At 34.3% G+C, this 22037-nt stretch overlaps 1 protein-coding gene across 8 annotated transcripts in view; it reads right to left on the reverse strand.

Annotated features, from left to right (window-relative positions):
* Positions 1-22037, reverse strand: part of magu (SPARC related modular calcium binding-like protein magu) — a 310140-nt gene that overhangs the window by 34182 nt on the left and 253921 nt on the right. For 3 of the 8 annotated variants that reach the window (XM_069836155.1, XM_069836154.1, XM_069836147.1), the window contains 2 exons: positions 20266-20343; positions 495-581 (listed from right to left, as the gene is read on the reverse strand). The exons of 1 other annotated variant lie outside the window; for it this stretch is intronic. In XM_069836155.1, coding sequence (XP_069692256.1) covers positions 495-581; positions 20266-20343 — 165 coding nt within the window. The remainder of the gene's footprint in view (positions 1-494; positions 582-20265; positions 20344-22037) is intronic. 4 more of the 8 variants (XM_069836148.1, XM_069836149.1, XM_069836151.1 and 1 more) reach the window with 4 other exon arrangements.

Consider the following 22037-nt stretch of genomic DNA (forward strand, 5'->3'; position numbering starts at 1 on the left):
AACCCGTTTCTCATCCCAAAGATAGTATAAATTCGTTGTGTTGTGATTGGTTCTTGTGATCACATAACATTGGACGAATAAATACACAACTGATCAATTTGCCAATATCTACAATAATTAATTTAATAATCCGAAATAATAATAAATCGATTAATATTCGGATATATTGATAACCACCGGTAATTATACAGATTAATATTATCTTAATCAGAGATCATATGAACGACAAGAGCGAAGAAAATGGTACTTTTCTTTTTCGTCGCTTTTATCGTGCATCTTCGCTTTTATCGTTACTCTAATATGCACACCTCAATGACAATGCATGCTTCAATTCTCTCTGATATAGCATCGCTGCTTCTTTTATCGTTTATCGTCGCTCCAACGTGTACCTACCCTAAGTCAGACTATTATGTTTACGTTTTAAGTTTTCACTGTGAATGTAAGCTGAATGCTGCAGCGTGTTGGGCAGGTGTATTGTAGCTACTGGAACTAACCTTCAAGCTCCTCTGTCCTCCCAAGCGAGCCGTCGTCCTCCGAGCCCGAGTCTCGCACGGTCAGGGTGGTCACGCTCTCCTGCATGACTGGGAAACAAGACACCACCAGTTGTAGGCTCGCACGTGTTAATCGGATCAGGATGAATCAAATCTGTTCATCGCGATTTTTCAGTCAGGCAAAAGGCCAAGTTATGGTTGCTTTACAAAACAAATATAGGTTATTTTAATGATTATTAAATCTTTATAATAATGTTTGCTTTTCTATTAATGTATTAAAACGTTAAAAGAAAGTACAGTAATTTTTATGTATTGCACAGTTATATCAGGCATTCCATACTGATACGGTTGACAGACTGATACAGTTACAGTTGGAGATTTGTTCTAAAGGCGCTTCTTGACACACTAATGAAATTACTTTTATATGTAATACACGTTTCAAACTTCAGGTACATTTCTCTCATAAACTTATATTATAGTTTATCAATTTCCACAGTGATAAATCAGTCCGTTAAGAACAATATGATACATTATGGAAGCAATAAAAACATAATCAGATGAAAAAAACTAAAAAAATACCTATGCAATTAAATGTATTTCATGTGACCAGTTTCTCATAGTTTCATAGACATGGACAAAGAGAATAAATAAATAAATAAATAAATAAATAAATAAATAAATAAATAAATAAATAAATAAGTAAATAAATAAATAAATAAGTAAATAAATAAATAAATAAATAAATAAATAAATAAATAAATAAATAAATAAATAAATAAATAAATAAAGTCATTTCTGATTTACAATATCAAAATTTCTTATTTTTAGGATAACTGTATGATACTTATTAAGGAAACTAGAACGTTAAAGATCATATTTTCGACTTTTTTTATATCAAGAATTTGATTCTGAGTAATGCATATTTCGCCATTTTTTAAGTCTGTTCTTGGTTCTTAAATAGAAATTTGTAGGCTTATTGTAATGTAACACATTTCTTGAAATGATTAAAAACACTTTTTCATACTTTATTGTAAACTAGCCGTACCCGCGCGCTTGGCTGCACTTGTTATAAATAAATATCATTCACTTATATGTCCAAATAGAGCTTTGTCGTTATTAGTGAATAATTAATTTATAATCAATTATAAATCGTTTGCTCCTGAATTACTTTCAAAGTTGTACAGGGACATCATTTTATTTTTACTAACATTTTTAATATTAACGTGCCTATACCTCTGGATCAACGCCGTTTTCTATCCCCTTCCACGACTGGAGTTCGATGATACTGACGTAATATACAAACAAATCACTTTACTAGGTATAGGAGGGAAGAAAAGTAGTTCATCCATTTATGTAAACTAGGAAATATTGCGCTTTTGAGTTTCATCATTTTCATTAGGTTTTTGTTTAATCAAAATACAGTACAGTATTAACAATGAGTGTTTTTACTCACGAACTGAGCTGTCCATGTGGACGTATTCATTATGCAGTGTATATTATACTGTCTACAACACATTAGCGTGCAATATAGAGAATGAAGTTAAATTGAAAAATAATCATAATATGGATATTAAACACATTTCGATATAGGCTTCAGTTCTAATGTGCATATTATCGCACTATAGACTATTGTACTTAATTCCAATTACCGGTTTTTCGTACTAGTAACTCATGTTGAAATAATTCTGTATCTACTCTATAAAAGAGTACCTTACGTACTGTAAATTCAATCTTCACTTCTGCCCGAAAAGATAAAATTACTCAGACATACTATCTACTGTCCGTCCAAGTGGTTATGTCGTGGGGTCGTAGAAAGGAGGGAAATCACGTGACAGTTAATTACTTAACGAGGCCCTTTTATTTAAGTTATTTTAAACAGTTGTATAATATTACGTAGACGTCCAATTCCTAACAGAAATTAATGTTCTCAGAAAAGAGCTAAGACAGCCCAGCCACTTGCTGGCGAATAAAAGCTGGCTGGGGAAATCGGGGTACGACGTAGGCAAATGGACGACAGTACCTGTGCGAAAATGATTCAATATTGAAAGCTCTTTCGTCACTGGAAAATGCGAACATATTTTTGGAACGTACTGTGGCTGCTATGACTGTATATGCGGCCTTAGATCTGTGTGGAAGTCGGTTGAAGGGGTGGGAGTGAAGTACATTCAAAAACTCAGGTACAATAAAAATTGAAGTAAAAATAAAATGATGTCCCTGTATTTAGAACTAGGAATGTAACTGTTATTACCATGCAATAGTTTCTGGAGTTGTTCGATTAATTCTTCCTTTAAGCTTGGTATTATGTTAAACCTAACAGCGTCTGAAAAATTATATATATATATATATATATATATATATATATATATATAGTCCACACATGTGGAGTAACGGTCAGCGTGTCTGGCCGCGAAACTAGGTGGCCCGGGTTCGAATTCTGGTCGGGGCAAGTTACCTGGTTGAGGTTTTTTCCGGGATTTTTCCTCAACCCACTACGAGCAAATGTTGGGTAACTTTCGGTGCTGGACCCCGGACTCATTTCACCGGCATTATCACCTTCATTTCATTCAGACGCTAAATAACCTGAGATGTTGATACAGCGTCGTAAAATAACCCAATCAAATAAAATAAAAATATATATATATGTAAGAACTGAAGGTTGTTACTCTCAGCTGGAAGAAGGCTTTGTCACCAAATGATACCATTTGAAATAAGCTGTTGTACTGCCCTATATTATTTAAAACGTGTGTTAATAACGGATGTACTACTATAAGTAGCTACCTAAGTTTTTAATTGGTTGTGGAGGCTCTTTAATCTCAGGAAGAAGAACTTTTCCAGCAGCGCAACGTATTCAAGACTAATTTACAAATATGTTAAACTAATTATTCTTGCAACGAAAACGGATGCTCCCTAGACCAAATAGTCGTATTTCAATCATGTAATTACTTCATAGTTTCATCTGGTATTGTATGACGTTATGACTGAAATACCTATGTTGTTAATTGTTTTTATTGTAACATTCGGCCATAACTGACCGAGTATACAATATCTTGCGCTCAGAGGGGTGGAGTTCGGGGTTTGAGATGGTCTACAAACCACAAATCATGCTAAAGATGTTGGTTTGTTAATTATTCAATATGAAGTATTGTGCACTGCATAGATCTGTTACTTATTAAGTATACATTACCGTAGCTCACCCAAATACGTAATTAAGCACTAAAAATATGTACTTTTATGTTACTGAATAATTAATACTTAATACGTGCCGCGTGTATATATGTAAAATTATTCCGTCTCTGGCTTTCATTATTTCATTAAAAACGCAACGCAAATAAGACAACAAATTTCAGTACGGTACCTCCAAATAGCATTACATTTAACTGCAGTACATATAGCTAATTATTAGTTTCGACAGTATATAAAATTTTCTGTACGTAAGGTTGTATTTAGTCCTACCTTATCTGCAATTGTGCCCAGTCCTCGATTCACTTATGAGCTTCTGTAATGACATAAAGCCTACGTCAATCTAAAGGAACTACACTTTCCAATGTTGAAAGAATTATTTAAATCTATTAAATAGTTTCCTGAGATTGCCTCGCACAAACACACAAACACTCTCTCTTTATAATATAATAATATTTTGTGCGAGATCGTGCGTATTTGCTTGTTTTCCGCACAGAGCCAATACGCGGTAAGTGTGAAATACCACATTCAGTATTCCCAACGTAACACACATAACAATTTCCCTCTTCTTACCGCTTAAGCGCGACATTCATTTTACTGCTGTAGGCTTTTAACATATTATTTTTAGAGACGTTTAACATAGTAATAATTATAAATTGGAAACTTACCACTGCAATTTCACCTAAATTGCACTGTTAATTATTGTTTTTAAATATTTGCAAAAATTAAGTAAAGTCTACTACTCCACGAAACTTATTGCATTCCTGATACAAGTAACATTAAGGAAGCCGTGAAAAAATCAACAAACTTGCCGATGTTATTACTGCAATATGTTATGTAAATAATATTGTTAAAATATTAAAATGAAAAATAAATCATTACATAACCTTACCGTTTGTTCTAAGTCCGCATTTATAGACTGGGGGGGAAAAAAAGACAGACGTATATCACGGCCTGCTGGAGTATAGTAAACACAGAAAACATTTTATAGCAACAATGTTGAAGAAAGATATTTTGGCTTTCCGAAGTTGCCGTCATTAAACAGAAACCAACATGGAGATTTCATTGCAACTAATTAGAAATTCGTCTTTCAGGTATGTAATAAACGGTCTTCGCACAAAATAATGTACGATACACGAGCGGTATGTTTGTTTTCATGTTCTCGGAAATTAAAAAAGCTCAACTACGTTTCGCTTTTTCAATCTTTTCCTCGACCATGAAAACTTCAACATACCGCTCTTGTAACGTATATTACTATAGTATATTATAAACACATATCATATCATATATCATCTGTATATTAATCCGACTGTTGTCCAAGGACTCCAAAGCCGCCTTAAATAAATGCAAACTCATTTGTTTCATCTTTATTACTCGTATATTAATCTGACGTGGTCATGATAAAAAAAAAGCATTGTTATTTTAAAACAGATATATCTCGCAATCTGGTAATGCAAAATTCCTGCACTGAAATATGTACTTCGGTACAGCATAGCAATATCAGTCCTATCAAAATTTTGCACAGAATAAAACTTATAGGAAATCATTTTTAAAGAAACTTTTGTTGTGTAATATTTTCCACAAAAATAAAAAATAAGCGAGATATTTCGATTTATTTAATCCAGGCCCCCTTATAACCCGCCCTTTTTAAATAAAGTATTTTGAATGACATATAATCTAAAATCTAAGTTACAACGAACTTAATTTATATTCCAATTTTCATATAAATCGGTTCAGCCATTATCGCGTGAAAAGGTAACAAACATCCAGACAGACACACAGACCGACATACAAACAAACATAAAAAAAAGCGATTTTCGGTCTCAAGATTGTTAATTATACATGTCAACACCAATTATTTTTCGAAAAACGAAAAGTATCAGAAAAATTTCGGTTACAGATTTATTGTTAGTGTAGATAATTAAACTTACTATTAATTTTAAAAAGTTTTGATTTTCTAAGGCAAAAAGATTAAAATGCAGTTTCCATGGAAACATTCTTCATTATTAGGAAATTGTTTCCAAGGAAACGAATGCACGTCATGTACGAAAAAAAGATTCAGATGAATTAAATTTAAAATTCAAAGGCGATTTAGATCTTATAAAATAAAGTAGGAATATATTTACAAGTTATTAAAATAAATGACAAACTATAAAACATAGGCTAATTCATTTCTTAGACGGCTTTGAACCGAAATTCTCTAACTATTCATTCCGCACGTTAAACTTTAATGATCGACATTGGTGTTTTCCCGGCAGTCCGCACCCGATCATTAAGTAGTCCTGATTTCGCCCACCCTAGTCAGGCAATAACCTACAAAAATAACATGAGGTAAAATAGTTATTTATGGTACTTGTGAGGTAAGTGCATCTTTATTGCACGAGTGCTTAAATTACACGAGTGCAATAAAGATCACGCTCACATGTACCATACGTAATTTTATCCATGACCATAACGAAAAATTATGTTTTATAAAAGAAAATATGTTGAAAATAAGTCCTCATGTAATCACATACCATGGCATGGATTTTAGAATCAATACGTTACTAGGTAGGTCATGATGTAGGAGGCCATGATTAGTAAAGAATGATATCTAAGGCGTTGGATAAATAACAAATTATAATTAATTATATAATTTTAATATATATTTTTTTCATTTTAAACGTGTATTTTTGTCTTTTTTAAGTTTCAGGGATTATTTAGAAGTGCTCACGGGACTAATGTGATTAAAATAATTTCACATTTTACTTCTGTAAACTTAAGAGGAATATTAAAACTTAATTAATCATCGTGTCTGTTTAGCTCAGTTGGCTAACGCGTGTTTTAAAATCCTATAAACCCAGCTTCGCAGGTTCAAGTCTCCTTGCATCCCAAAAGGTAAATTATTACATAATTTTAAAATGATGCATATTAGATATGGATGTAATGCACAAAAGGTAAATTATTACATAATTTTAAAATGATGCATATTAGATATGGATGTAATGCACAAATTACGACGTAGCAGATAGAGAAAAAGGAAGGAGATTGAGTGTATGTATATTTAAGAAATGGTAATAAAGAAGTAGAGGTAGTGACATCTAGTAACTAATGTATTAACTTCTTGAGTAATAGTTGAATGGAAAAGTATACGTGTGTGCCCGGGTACTAGGAAAATACTAATGAACTGTGAGATAAAGTACAAACTGTGAGGTAAAGTCTTTATCTCACTAGTGAAATAAAGTAATGTTGAATAAAAGCCTACTTTACAAACGCAAAAATATTTAGTAAAGGCATGTTTTTCGTTATGGTCATGGATAAACTTATTTATTTATTTAGCTAGCTAGTGAGTAAAATTACATTTATAAAAGAAACGTTTCTACACACTACGGAATAATAAGGAATTTACAAAAAAAGAAAAGTAGGCCTACTAAGGAAACATTTTGGAGGATAGGTCCGAAGCGCATTTCGTTTAGGTCTCATCACGACATTTATCTTAGCGTTCGAGGGAAACCAGGAAGAGGTGTACTGACGGCTAAGGCGGGTGCACACAGAATCAGACTCTGCGCGGCTAAGGTCGTGCCGCACCTGATCTCTATGTACATTCGGCCTTAGTCGCCAGAATATACGATAACTCATCCTGCCTACGGTTTACCGCAGTTTCCCTTGGACGCTAAGACAAATATCGGGATGATACTACGAGAAATGGGCCACGGACCTAATCGCTTCCTCCAAAATTTTCCTTACTATTTTATTTTTGTAAACTCCTTACTTTTTTTTTACAGGTCATGGCAGTTTTTTCCTCATTTTACAGGTTATTGCGTGGGTGGGTGGGTGGGCGGGCGGCCCTTCCTCAGGACTGCTAACTTGACGTGGTAGGAGGGCTTGAGTGCCTCTTGGATCCTGAATGCAGTAAGAGAGGCCAGACTAAAGGCAGTCCAAAGTATAAATCAGAGCCAAAGATATTGCAACAAATTGGCAAACTTAGAAAGAGTTTCGCTAGTTCTCAATAGATGACATTATTATTGAACTGGTTTAAAAGTATCAGGGAAAATGATGACGTGGATTAAGTGTCAATTATTTTCTTAATTGACAGTATCAGCTGCTTTCCGCTAACCTAATGCTTTTTGCAATCATTGGATGGGAATGAAATTTTGAAGTATATAATGCACGTATATTTATGTACTACTGGTAACACTTGACTATTATCTTTGCTATCTATTTAGAGAAGTAATAACTAAGGAAGCCAAACTTACACGAACAAAATCGATCACTATCGATTACAAGGGGCCAGGTAACTTTGAATGCTAGTGTACTGTACACTTGTGTTCAAAGATATCTGACTCTACTAATCGATAGTCATCGATAATTTGTTGGTGTAAGTGTGGCTTCTTTAGTTATTACTTCTATGAATAGATGACGAAGATAAATAATAGTGTTTTTTAAAATCATTTGATGGGAATGAAATTTTGAATTATATAATGCGCGTATATTTATGTACTACAGGCAACAATGACTATTATCTTTGCTATCTATTTAGAGAAGTAATAACTAAAGAAGCCAAACTTACACGAACAAAATCGATCACTATCGATTACAAGGGGCTAGGTAACTTTGAATGCTAGTGTACTGCACACTTGTGTTCAAAGATATCTGACTCTACTAATCGATAATGATCTATAATTTGTTGGTGTTTGTAAAGTTTAAGGAAAGAATATGCTTATGTAACGTAGACAGAGATAAAAACATGAGAAGTTGCGGAATATATAAAATGTATGATTAGAAAGTATGTAGACCTTTCACACTAATTTACAGGACCTCATCGTTATTTTAATTTTTCTCTTCCTAGAACTTTCTTATTTATTCATCCGTTCCCTTTTTCCATTCTTTATTTTTTTGTTTATGCCTTTCTCGCTACCACTCATCTCAGTCTTATTGTTTTTTCTTCTTCCTTTTTTCTTTCCTATTTCATTAATTCATTCCTTTCTTTTCCGGTCTTCCTATCCTTCCTTTCTCTATTCCTTGCTTCCTTTTCCTTTATGCCTGTGTGTTATTAATTCTTTTTCCTTCCTCTCTTACTTTCTTTTCCCCTCTTTCTCTTCTCTTTTCTTTCTTTCTTTCTTTCTTTCTCTCTTCTTTTCTTTTTTCTTTCTTCTTTCTTCCTCCCTTTCTTTATTCCTTTCTTCCTCTCTTATATTATTCCTTCCTTCCTCTCTTTATCTCTTTCTTTCTTTCTTTCTTTCTTTCCCTCTCTTTTCTTTTTTCATTTTTCCTTTCTCTCTTTCTTTATTCCTTCCTTTCTTTCTTCCTTCTCTCTTTCTTTTTTCTTTCTTCCTTTCTTTCTCGTTTTCTTCATCTCTTCCTTCCTTTCTTCCTCTTCCTTCCTTACTTTGTTTTTTCTTCTTTCTTTCTTTCTTCCTCTCTTTATCTCTTTCTATCTTTCCTTCTCTGTCTTCTTTCTTTCTTTCTTCCTCTCTTTTCTTTTTCATTCTTCCTTCCTCTATTCTTTCTTCCTTTCTTTCTCGTTTTATTTATCTCTTCCTTTCTTTCTTCCTCTTCCTTCCTTCCTTTGTTTTTCTTCCTTCCTCCTTTCTTTCTTGCTACCTTTTTTCTGTCTTTATTTTTCTCTTTCTCTTTTTCTTTGTTTTTCCTTTCTTTCTCTCTTTCTCTCTTTTTCTTTTTTCCTTTATTCTTTTTTTCTGCCTTTATATATTTCTCTCTTCCTCTCCTTTTTTCTTCCTTTTGTCTTTTCTTCTGTCTTTATTTATTTCTCTCTTCCTTTCTTTCTTCCTTCCTTTTTCTTTTTTTCTGTCTATTTCTCTCCTCCTTTTTTCTTTTTTGTCTTTAATTATTTCTCTCTTCCTCTCTTTCTTCCTTCTTCTTCTTTTCTTTTTATATTCCTTTCTCTCTTCTTCTCTTCCCTTTTTTTCTTTTTTCTGTCTTTATTTATTTCTCTCTACCTCTCTTTCTTCTTTCCTTTTTTCTTTTTTTCTGTCTATATTTATTTCTTTCTTCCCCTCTTTCTTCCTTCCTTTTTTCTTTTTTTCTGTCTATATTTATTTCCCTCTCCCCCTCTTTCTTCCTACTTTTTTTTTCTTTTTTTGTCTTTAATTATTTCTCTCTTCCTCTCTTTCTTCCTTTTCCTTCTTTTCTTTTTATATTTCTTTCTATCTTCTCCTCTTCCTTTTTTCTTTTTTTCTGTCTTTATTTATTTCTCTCTACATCTCTTTCTTCCTTCCTTTTTTCTTTTTTCTGTGTATATTTATTTCCTTCTTCCTCTCTTTATTCCTTCCTTTTTTCTTTTTTTCTGTGTATATTTATTTCTCTCTTCCCCCTCTTTCTTCCTTCCTTTTTTCTTTTTTCTATGTATATTTATTTTTCTCTTCCTCTCTTTCTTCCTTCCTTTTTTCTTTTTATCTGTCTATATTTCTCTCGTCCTCTCTTTCTTCCTTTTTTCTCTTTTTCAGTCTATAGTCATTTATCTCTTCCTCTCTTTCTTCCTTCCTTTTTTCTTTTTTTTCTGCCTATATTTATTTCTCTTTCTTCCTTCCTTTTTTCTTTTTTTCTGTCTATCTCCTCTTTCTTTCTTCCTTTTTTCTTTTTTTCTGTCCATATTTATTTCTCTCTTCCCCTCTTTCTTCCTTTTTTCTTTCTTTCTGTCTAAATTTATTTCTCTCTCTTTCTTCCTTCCTTTTTCCTTTTTTTCAGTCTATATTTATTTCTCTCTTCCTCTCTTTCTTCGTTCCTTCCTTTTTTTTCTCTGTATAATTAAATAACAACGCCATCTAAGGCTATAATGGGCCTTGGACAACAACAATCGACAGCTATGAAACATAGCCTACAGAGAATGTTTCTGTGTTTGTATGAAGTAACATCGGAAGCTAAATTAACCTATATGTTGCGCTGTTGTAAAAGTTGTTCCTCCTGAGATTCAAGAGCCCCCACAACAAATTAAAAACTTACTTATCGGAGTACATCCGTTATCAACGCAATTTTTATATAATATAATATAATATAATATAATATAATATAATATAATATAATATAATATAATATAATATAATATAATATGTAAAGGTAAAGGTATCCCCATAGCATGCCATGAAGGCACTTGGGGGACATGGAGGTAGAGCCCCATGCTTTCCATGACCTCGGCACTAGAATGAGGTGGTGTGGTCGGCACCACGCTCTGACCACCTTTTACTCCCGGGAAAGACCCGGTACTCAATTTTATAGGGGGCTGAGTGAACCTCGAGGCTGTTCTAAAGTTCGGCAACGAGAGAAAATCCTGCCACCACCTGGGATGGAACGCCGGACCTTCCAGTCCGTAGCCAGCTCCTCTACCAACTGAGCTACCCGGCCGCCCATAATATAATATATACTAATAATAAATATGTAGCCAAAATTTTTCTGGTAATTTTCGCTTTTCCAAAAATAATTGGTGTTAACATGTATAATTATTCATCATGAGACCGAAAATCGCTTTTTTGAAAATTTTGTTTCTATGTCTGTCTGTCTGGATGTTTGTTACCTTTTCACGCGATAATGGCTGAACGGATTTAGATGAAAATTCAATATAAATTAAGTTCGTTGTAACTTATATTTTAGGCATATGGCATTCAAAATGCTTTATTTAAAGTAAAGGGGGTTATAAGAGGGCCTGAATTAAATAATTAAATGATATATCTCGCTTATTATTGATTTTTGTGAAAAATGTTACATAACAAAAGTTTCTTTACAACAACAAACATCCAGACAGACAGACAGACAGACAGACATACAAACAAAAATGTCAAAAAAGCGATTTTCGGTTTCAGGCTGGTTAATTATACAGGGACATCATTTTATTTTTACTTACATTTTTATTGTACCTGCATTTCTGAATGTACTTCACTCTCACCCCTTCACTAATGTCCTTGCTCCCGTCAGACACACAAACTTACGGCCGCTGTTGCATTCGAAGTCTTCAAGCAGTGAAGTAAACACTGCAGTGTATAGTGTGTTTCATAAATATGATTGCGTTTTCTATAGAAGAAAGAACCTATATTAATAATATCGTACTAAAAAATTATATCCAAGAAACGATAAATTCAATTTCAGAGAATATGCTTCAAATGTTTTTAATAATATGCGTACTGAATTGAAGCCTGCATTGTAATGAACGGCAACCATTTTCAGCAACTTGTTTAAAAATTCAGATTAGCTTTTTTTGAATTGAGGTGGCTAGAAGCAAAGGAATGCTAGTGGCATTTGTAATAACATGAGTTAAGTGCGTCCAGTGTAAGCAAAAGTATCTAAAATTTTAGTGGCAAAGGGATGTTTTAATCGCATCACACATTAAAATTTAAATAAAAAATTTCACCGATTTTACGAAAGCTTAAATATTTAAACCCCATTTTCTCAAAAGTAACTTAAGTGCACTTACAGCCCTTTACTTATGACCCCCTCAATTTAAATGCACTCTCTATATTGTATGATAACATCAATAATTAATATGCTAAATAAAGTAGACATTACATAACGAACATAGCCGTCTGAAATGTTGAGTTTTTGAAAAAAAATGTTACTACTCTACTGTATTTTGACAAATTCTGTAAAAGTGATGATCAAACTGAAAATCGTAATATCGTATTTCCCTACAACATAAATGGATACACTATTTTTCTCTCCTCCTATACCTAATAAAATGATTTGTTTACATATTGCACTACTAGTAACATCAAACTCCTGTAATGGAAGGGGGAAACAGTGTTTCCGAGTATAGCCAGGTTAATGTTAAAAATGTTGGTAAAAATAAAGTGATGTCCCTGTACATGTTAACACCAATTATTTTTGGAAAATCGAAAATTACCAGAAAAAAAGTTTGGCTACAGATTTATTATTAATATAGATTTGGCCTAAGCTTATCCCAGAAAATATATTTAAGTTTTTTAATAATACGTTATGAAAGTAACACAATAAATCATTACTATAATTACAGTAAGTAGGTACTCGTATTAATGTAGCCGGGTCGGATCGGATGGCCTACGGCAGGAGTCGGCAGAAATCCCATCGTGATCACTAGCAATAGTGACGTCGCAGGGCCAGCCCCCTGTCTTTGCTTCACCCCCTCCCTTCCGTCCAACTCCCCTACAACTCCAGTACACAGGCATCCATCAGTGGCGGGTTACCTGATTATATTTAGATTGCTTATTTCCAAAACCTTCAACGTCTGTTCGGAAACGTGTGTTTAAGAAAGAATGGGAGGAACAGAATTTGTTGTGCATATGGTGACAATGTAGGCGCCTCTTGTGTTCTAAAATTCTAATAGGCACTTATAAGTCACTTAATGCGACATTACGACACGTAATAAAATTATCACGACATCATAGGTAAGCATGAACATATCCAACGTAATTGTAAACGGAAATGTATACCGTAGAAAATAAGTATGAACATAATTTTCTTTTCGTAGGGCTGGACGAGACGAAGCAATTAAAACATAAAAAAACAATTCAAATAACAGGTCCGATACTAAAATATGAATAAAGAAGCTATGAGTTAAAGTGAACTCCATGCAAGTCATTTTGCTTTGGGAATCGCAAAATCATTGAAGTGCTATAATGAAGGACAGCTCATTAAGACATGTCTGAATAAAGTTGTTAATATCATTTGTCCCGAATAATCTGATGCTTTGAACAGTATGAAATTATCCACATACTTACTTACAAATGGCTTTTAAGGAACCCGAAGGTTCATTGCCGCCCTCACATAAGCCCGCCAGCGGTCCCTATTCTGTGCAAGATTAATCCAGTCTCTATCATCATATCCCACCTCCCTCAAATCCATTTTAATATTATCCTCCCATCTACGTCTCGGCCTCCCTAAAGGTCTTTTCCCCTCCGGTCTCCCAACTAACACTCTATATGCACTTCTGGATTCGCCCATACGTGCTACATGCCCTGCCCATCTCAAACGTCTGGATTTAATGTTCCTAATTATGTTAGGTGAAGAATACAATGCGTGCAGTTCTGTATTGTGCAACTTTCTCCATTCCCCTGTAACTTCATCCCGCTTAGCCCCAAATATTTTCCTAAGCACCTTATTCTCAAACACCCTTAACCTATGTTCCTCTCTCAGAGTGAGAGTCCAAGTTTCACAACCATACAGAACAACCGGTAATATAACTGTTTTATAAATTCTAACTTTCAGATTTTTGGACAGCAGACTGGATGATAAGAGCTTCTCAACCGAAATTATCCACATTGCTCTCTTAAACTGGCCGAGTACCTATATTGGGTATTCGATAAATGGCTTTATCTCGAAAATGAAGCAATAACGAGCAAAATTGTATTAAACTTGTTTGAAATATCTCAAAGAATAACCCCATGAAATTAATGACATTATTTACGGTTCACTCTACAGGCCTATATGAATAATCCTGGCTAATTCAATGAAACTTCACTGATTATGTAGTAGCTATTTTAATTGCTCCATAACATGTATGACAGGGAAATATACTGTCATTTAATGAGGGTAAGTTTTTATTAACAACCAATTAATATGAGAGCAACGGAGTGAAAGTTATAGTTGAGTGCGTGTTTGTACCTGAAGTTTGGACGACACTGCACCTTATTGCATACCACAAGAGCTTGAGAGGCTAAAACCAGCAAAACGCAGTTCAAAATAGCACCGAGTTAGGGCTACTGTGACACATACTTACAACACTTTCTACAAAATGGCACCAGAAGGAAGCACCTTGCTGTAACAACTTTTTGAAACACCAACAAAAAATTACATTAAAAGAACAACAAGCATTCTACCACAAGGCAACTGCAAGCAATGCCCACAAACTAAAAATATAATCTACAGAGTGATTTATATAGAACTGACACATTTCTTTCTTTAATTATTCCGTTGGAAATTCATTCAATGACCCAATTTTAGCACCAAATTAAGCAGGATGTTCTGGAGTTTCGATTCCTTGTCACTAGATGCGCAGATGTTTATGTTTTATTCCTATTGTTGGCAGCACTGACCCAATTTTAGCACCAAATTAAGCAGAATGTTCTGGAGTTTCGGTTCCTTGTCACTAGATGCGCAGATGTTTATGTTTTATTCCTATTGTTAGCAGCACTAGATGCGCAGATGTTTATGTTTTATTCCTATTGTTGGCAGCTGTTTTCGACATTTTGTGTCAACGTGAAAATGCAGTACACATTAAATCAACGACTCTTCCTTGTGAAGCAATACTGGATTGCGAATTCAATTACAGCTACTCAAAGGGCATACCAGAGAGAATTTGGTGTTCGCAGTCCTCCCAAAAGAAACACAATACTGGGACTGGTAAACAAATTGGAAACAACTGGATCTCTGGTGAGTGAAAAGGGCAAGCATCGTTCATCTAGGCTTCCCACGGTTGTTGTTGACGTAAGAGCACGACTGGAGCAGTCACCCAAAAAATCATTAAGACGTTTGTCTTTGAGTTTGTTGAGCAACTGGACGATGTAGAGCTGAGTCAAGGATATTTTCAGCAAGATGGCGCTACATGCCATACATCAAATGAATCCATGGAACTACAGTAATTGCAAGTTTCTTTGACGACCGAATAATTTCCAGGAACCTGTGGCCACCACAGAGACCTCCGGATTTGACAACACCGGACTTCTTTCTATAGGGTTACTTAACCTCCCAAAATTCCTCTACATCTTAGGTATAATAAGTTGTCGCTAGCACAATTCGTTTTGAAACAATTAATGAAAGAAATGTGTCAGTTCTATATAAATCGCTCTGTAGAATTACATTTTAACAAATCTGTAAATTATTAAAACGTTTGACTATGGTAAGAAAGTTGCATTTTTTTCGGCTTTGTGGATTTATAGCTACGAAAATAAAAGTAATTCAAAATCAGGTCGTTCTCCACATAATATTTATATGTCATAACATCTACAAAAACAAACGAGTGTACAAACACAGGCATTTTGATTCATCCTTCGTGATGAGTTAGGTTGTTAACCCAGAGTGCCCAAAACAGCAATTCAAGCAGAAGCAAGACAGTGTAAGGAAAGACAATTCATAACTTTCACTCAAACAGGTCCGGGTTAAGCAGGGATGCTCAAAGCACTGCATGACAACACTGGGTAGAGAAGCCTCGAAGCGCAGCCAACCATCAAGGATTCGTGTCGGAATTAAACTGGGATCTTTCGGTGGCTCATAGCAGATATAGACCTTCTTGAGGTAAATAATAATAAAATAATAGTAAACTGCCCCCCATTGAGTAGCCCTTACGGACTCAGTATATCCTCAAAATAAATTATTATACATATGTAAACATAGATATTAAATTTTAAAGAAGGGAAACGAAGAAAAGGGTGTGAAAAATTACAATTGCTATTAATGTGGCACCATGTGATTAATTAGGATTTGACAGGATTTTTTTAACACAATTATCACAATGTCATCCCTCAGAGATGTTGGCAGAGCAAACTGCCGTCGAAATTCTTCGAAAAAAGCTGGTATAGTCCCTCGAGCAAGCCGAATACCTTAACGTGAATTAAGACATATTTCAGCTTGAAATAGTTGACTGTAGGCTCATAGATCGACTTCTTCTCAAGGTGGACCTCGGCTGACTGATGACATTCTACTTCAAAACGTATCGTGGGGTCCACAATGATGTCCTGTTTAGTGTCAGCATTGTACGCTAAAATATCTACTCGTCTCGTTGACCCATTTTCAGCTAGACAGGAGATTTCTTCTTCTACTATCCAGCCCTTATTTCTTAATGCGGTAGCAATTTTGGATCTTACAACAGTAACATTTAGATCAAGATTTCAGCATTAATAAAAAAATTTGTCTTATTGAAATATTGAAGATAGTTGATTTAAAATAATATTTCTTTATATCTGTTAATCTTTAATTTTCATTTTTACATTTACACCTTGTATTTACCCTTCTTTAATGTCTTTTTACATTTTTTTAATTTTCATGACATAAGTGAATATAATTTTGTACCGTATATCGTAATTAGGGCTTTTCCCTACCATAGGCAAATGAATGAATAAATAAATTATCATTAAATTTCTCTGAGGCTTCGATACTGTAAAAGCATCTTCATATAGAGATCATGAGTTCTGTCGATAATTAATGGTTTCTTTAACTATGGACTGCTTATGTCTTTTTTTTTAATCGCGTACACATAGTTATGCACAAAAATAACGATTTTTTTTCAGGAAGGTCGAACGATCTCATCTGACAAGAGACACTGTGGTTTTATTTTGGAATTAGAAGAATTGTGTAAAAATTTCCTACACAATTTTGTAAAGTAGTGACATATTTTTATCAATATTAGAGAGAGTTTGGGGCTTTTGCATCGTCATAGATGTAGGAACACCCAACGTTTAGGAGCAATTACAGGCTCCATGACCATGGACGGTAAGGAAAGGAAATCTATACGCTGGATCAATTGCCAAGGACTGGAGAACAAGTTACTCTTGGTGACGGGGCTACGGTAACGTTCTCTTCTCCTGGCATCTCTGGTCACAGAGTCGGCACATTGCTTCGAAACGTTGGATGTTTCTAAATCTAAACATGGATAGAAATCTCACACTGTGTTGAACACCGTGAAAGTTAAATGATTAAATAATGATCTTAATTCTATCAATGACTATTGCAAGAAGAACTTCAGAGCGCTCAGCTTCGCTCCCGACCGGGAACACGCGCATCAGGCATGCTTGCATGCCTGCGTAGACTGTGTCATTATCGACTGGTAACTTTCTGCGTTTTTTTACTCATATAACTCTGATTAGATCATTTTTATTCTATTTTGTATTTTACTTTGTTATTTAACGACGCTGTATCAATTACTGGGTTATTTACAGCCGATGTAATTAGTGATAGCGAAATGTAATTTGGCGAGATGAGGCCAAGGGTTCGCCATGTGATTAGTCGACATTCGCTTTATAATTGGCGAAAACCTCGAAAAGAACTCAACCGGATAGTCAGCTCAAGCGGGAATCGAACCCGAAGCCGAACGCAGCTCCGGATCAGCTGAAAATGCGCCTATTACCTGAGCTACACCGGTGTTTCCATGATGTTTATAATTTATATTGTTATAATAGTCTTCAAGTTAATCTATAGTATGGTGGTTTTTCTTTTGTGGGTAGGTACTCTATTTATTACACTTTTTTGGTCTCGTTCGATTTTTTACTCTAATTATTGGATAGGGCGTATTTAGATTACGTATCGGGGTTCAACATTTGATAGTTAAACATTAGAAACCACATTTGGAAATTTTTTGACATAGATATGTAATATATTGAAGGATCACTATGCCTAAAAAGTAATTTTAATAGAAGGCGCATTTACGTCAATTTTTCGAAACCAAGGTTCCAATGTCTATATTACATACATACACACATTTAACACGATAGAAACGTTTATGGGTATTCTGCACTAAGGTGGTCATAAACACCTCTTATTTTTCTTACATATATCAATGTACAGTAATGTTAAATTTTCTATAGTTTCATAACCTTCAAAGTAACATAGTTTCAACCTAATTTTATACAAATTTTGTATTAATTGTTTATAACAATTTATTTTTTCTTATTTATACTACAGTGTTAAAGAATGCCACATTTCTCCACCAAATTGCATGAAACCACTAAAACTGTCTACAATATATGCGAGATATTTTCTAGTATAGTTAATTTTTTTTAAGAATGAAAGATTAAAAAGTGAAATTACTTTTCCAATTCCATCAATTTTCAGATCAGTAAAATTGTTTAAAACATTATTAAAATTACATTTTTAAGAATATTCTTTCATCAGTGCCAGAGAACATGCATACATGTATCACCTTTAATTTAAAACAAAAATCATGAAAATATATTTATTCTTTCAAAATTTATTGAATTTTGAAGAAGTTAAAATGTTAAGAAAATAACACACGGTAAATTTCATGCAAAGTAAACAGTACATTTTCACCCACACGACTGCTAGGAGTTTCAAAATTAGCAAAACAGGCATCACGCTGTGGTCAACATCAAGACACGCCACACTGTTTATTTAACCTGGGCCCACCCCATTCAAATTCACAGACAGACACAACAAATAAGTTGCCAACATAACAAAGTATCACGTCCCAAACGAGTAAGTAATATTTTTTACATAAAATATTAACGATATACTCATAAGCAAGACATATTTGAAAACTACAAAAATTTCCAATTAAATGCAATAAAAAAAGAAAAAAAAACAAAGTGAAATTTGAACGAAATTGTGCATATGGCCACTTTAATTAGACATTAATTATGGTGGAAGTCATGTGACATTGGCTCGCTCGCAATGCAGAGTTAAATGGCTAATGGAACAATAACAGTAAATTAAATGTCGCTTAAAGAAACGCCGTGCAATTTATTGGTTCATTAACTTTAAAGGTTTTTTACTTAACAGACTAACTTATTTACATGTTTGTTTATATGGTAAGTACATGAACAATACTTGAAATTATCCACCATATGTGAAAAAGGTTGAAATTCATTTAAAATTCTGGAAATTCTGCGATATTTTAAGACTTTGTTAGCTGATATGTGTGTGATTTATTATCTCTAAAATGCACGAGTGTTATAGGAACTAGGAACAGCCGTAATTTAACTTTCAAGAGGAAGGGTTTTGTTTGTGCCATTTCCTTTTTTGTCAGATGATAGCTATTTTAGGAGGCCTACTATACTCTCTAAGAGCGCCTTCCATTACTAATTAGTTCCTGAGAAAATCATTACGAGTTTTCAGAACTATGCCTATATTTAACTGTTTTCTGCTCTGAATTATATTACTTGACTCTTCCTGCTAGCTATATTTTTCAGTTACAATGATAATAGTCCAGTAGAACTCTTAACTTCATATTTACATTATGTATCTCCCAGTAGCTATCCATTGAAAAGTTCATAGTGTTTGCCAGTAAACTGTAATAATCAACTATAACGATCCCAAAAAAATCTTCCCCACTTGATTACAGAGAATGAATTATGCTGAGAACTTTCATTACAGGATTTAAAAGATAAATGGATATCCTCTTTCTCATGCTATGTTAGACTGTCTTTCACTACACTTAACCATTTGCTTGAAAGTGCAACTTTGTGACATTTACCACAGTGATTACATGTTTTGCTCTGCCATTTCGTGCTTTTCATTACAATTGGCTACTTGACTGGAGTTTGGTGTCTTCAGTTACAACTGGCTTTCCGTTCATCTTTGGGATTATTATGTTTTATTACAATCGGATTATATTTGACTGGGATTTTGCGCCTTTTACTACGACTATTTAGCCGAAGAATTTTGTACTTTTTTACTATAATTACGCGTTTGTCTGTGGATTTTGGTGTTTTCCACTACATTTGACCGTATATTCGCTGCAATTGGAATTTTCAAGTTAAACTAGCATAAGGTTTATACTCCGACAACTTTGGTAATAGCCCAAACAAAACCTTGTGTGTATATCTGCTGTGAGCGTGACTGCCAGGGGAGGGAATGAGAGACTGTCCAAGCAGATGCTGCAGAGCTTACATTTGAGCGCTCCTCTCTTGCTGGACTCGGGCAGAGGCGATGCACAACAATGTCTCTTTGTGCATGCACTCACCTTTGTTCTGCTTCTCGTCGGCCCCGGCCTCCTCGTGGCTCTCGTCTGAGTCCAGCGACAAGAACAAACGGAAAGAGACTAAATAATAATGATGGAACTCTGGGGGTCTTCCCTCACTGAGCATCTCTTTGCACATTCAGTCCCGGCCTGTTTCTTACTTCAAAACATCTTTCAGACACATGTACACATGTACTCCACCCAACGTTCCCTCTGCTGCGCGAATCGATCACTGTTCTGACAAGAGAACTACAAAAAAACCGTAATGAAGTTGTCCAACAACACCAAACTCATTTGGCACAAAATCTTGTGATTAACGAACGTCAGAGAGAAGACAAAGAGGTAATATGCAATTGTAAAGTGTAAACTGTGGCGATAAGTTCTAGTTTCTATGAATACTGCTTGAAATGCAATTACGGATCAATGTCTCATAGAGACAAAAGCTTCTTGCAAAGAATCAAGGTTTACAAAAAGCCACTAAATCTTAACCCCTTCAGACCTGAATTTATATTTTAAAAAATTGACAAAAAAACTGGTCACATAATCGTTCTGGGGATCCAAAATTCCCAAATGAAATCTTCACAGAAAATCAAAATTTGGGGACAATTTTGACCCCTGGAGCCCGAAAATTTTAAATTTTATTTTAATTCAGGTATAGAAATGTTTCAAAAATAATATTCTCCATTTCTATCACATTGAATTTTTCAAAAATAATATTCTCCATTTCTATCACATTGAATTTTTCAAAATATTTAAAAGTATCGAAGACATTCCAAAAAAGAAAAATAGAAACAATGTATACTATAATGTACACCAGGACTGAAGGGGTTAATATACAGAGTGATCCAGGAGGAATAGTAAATATTTTAGGGCGTGGTGGTTTGGACTATATAAACATGTGTCCAATTTTCAATGGGTGTGGAGATACAGTTGTTTGATGTTATGCATAACAAGCCTTTCAAATGGCGCGAAGAAACGACAAAATTAGGCCTTCTGTTTACCGAATCGTCTTACAGGGCACAGCTAGGTACTTAACCTTTCGGCAAAACGAGTTACCAATGTTGTTGCATGCTCTTCCAGCACGACGAAGCCCCTGTATATCTATCCCCGATCGATGTATCAGCTGCAGGTGCATTGGCGACCAAGGTTCCAGATTTTACTCCTATAGGTTTTTTGTCTGTGATGATGGATGAAAGACAAAATGTACAAAAAGGAAATAAACACAAGAGACGAATTGGGCGCTCGCATTATGAATACTGTTGTCCTCATAAGACTACCTCAGAAGAACAACACTTACTTTGTCAACAGAGCGAAAAAATGCATTGAAGCTGGTGGTAAAATTTTTGAACGATTACTTTGAACTGTTGAAATGCATTGATATCATGTAAATAAGCAATAAATTTAATCAAAACATTTTTGTTTCCTATCTTGCCACTTGTAAGACTTGTTATGCAACATTCAAACAGCTGTATCTCCACACCCATTGAAAATTGGACACGTATATACGAACTTTTTTACTCAGAATGTCCATAATATCACCCCCTAAAATATTTACTATTCCTTCTTAATCACCTGTATGTAGTCCATGAAAGCATTCATAATGGGTTAAAACATAAAAGTCATGAATGAAAACTTTCAAGATAGTCTGATTGGAGATACTTTTTTTTTATTTTGAAATAGTTTTAAGTACGAAAGTGAATTATTGAAGTCAAACGACTCTTTCAACACTAGTATTAATTTCTCATAGTAAAGCCAAACAATTTTTTGGGTCTAAT

Source organism: Periplaneta americana, chromosome 9, assembly GCF_040183065.1.
Source record: "Periplaneta americana isolate PAMFEO1 chromosome 9, P.americana_PAMFEO1_priV1, whole genome shotgun sequence".
Classification (NCBI taxonomy): Eukaryota; Metazoa; Arthropoda; class Insecta; order Blattodea; family Blattidae; genus Periplaneta; species Periplaneta americana.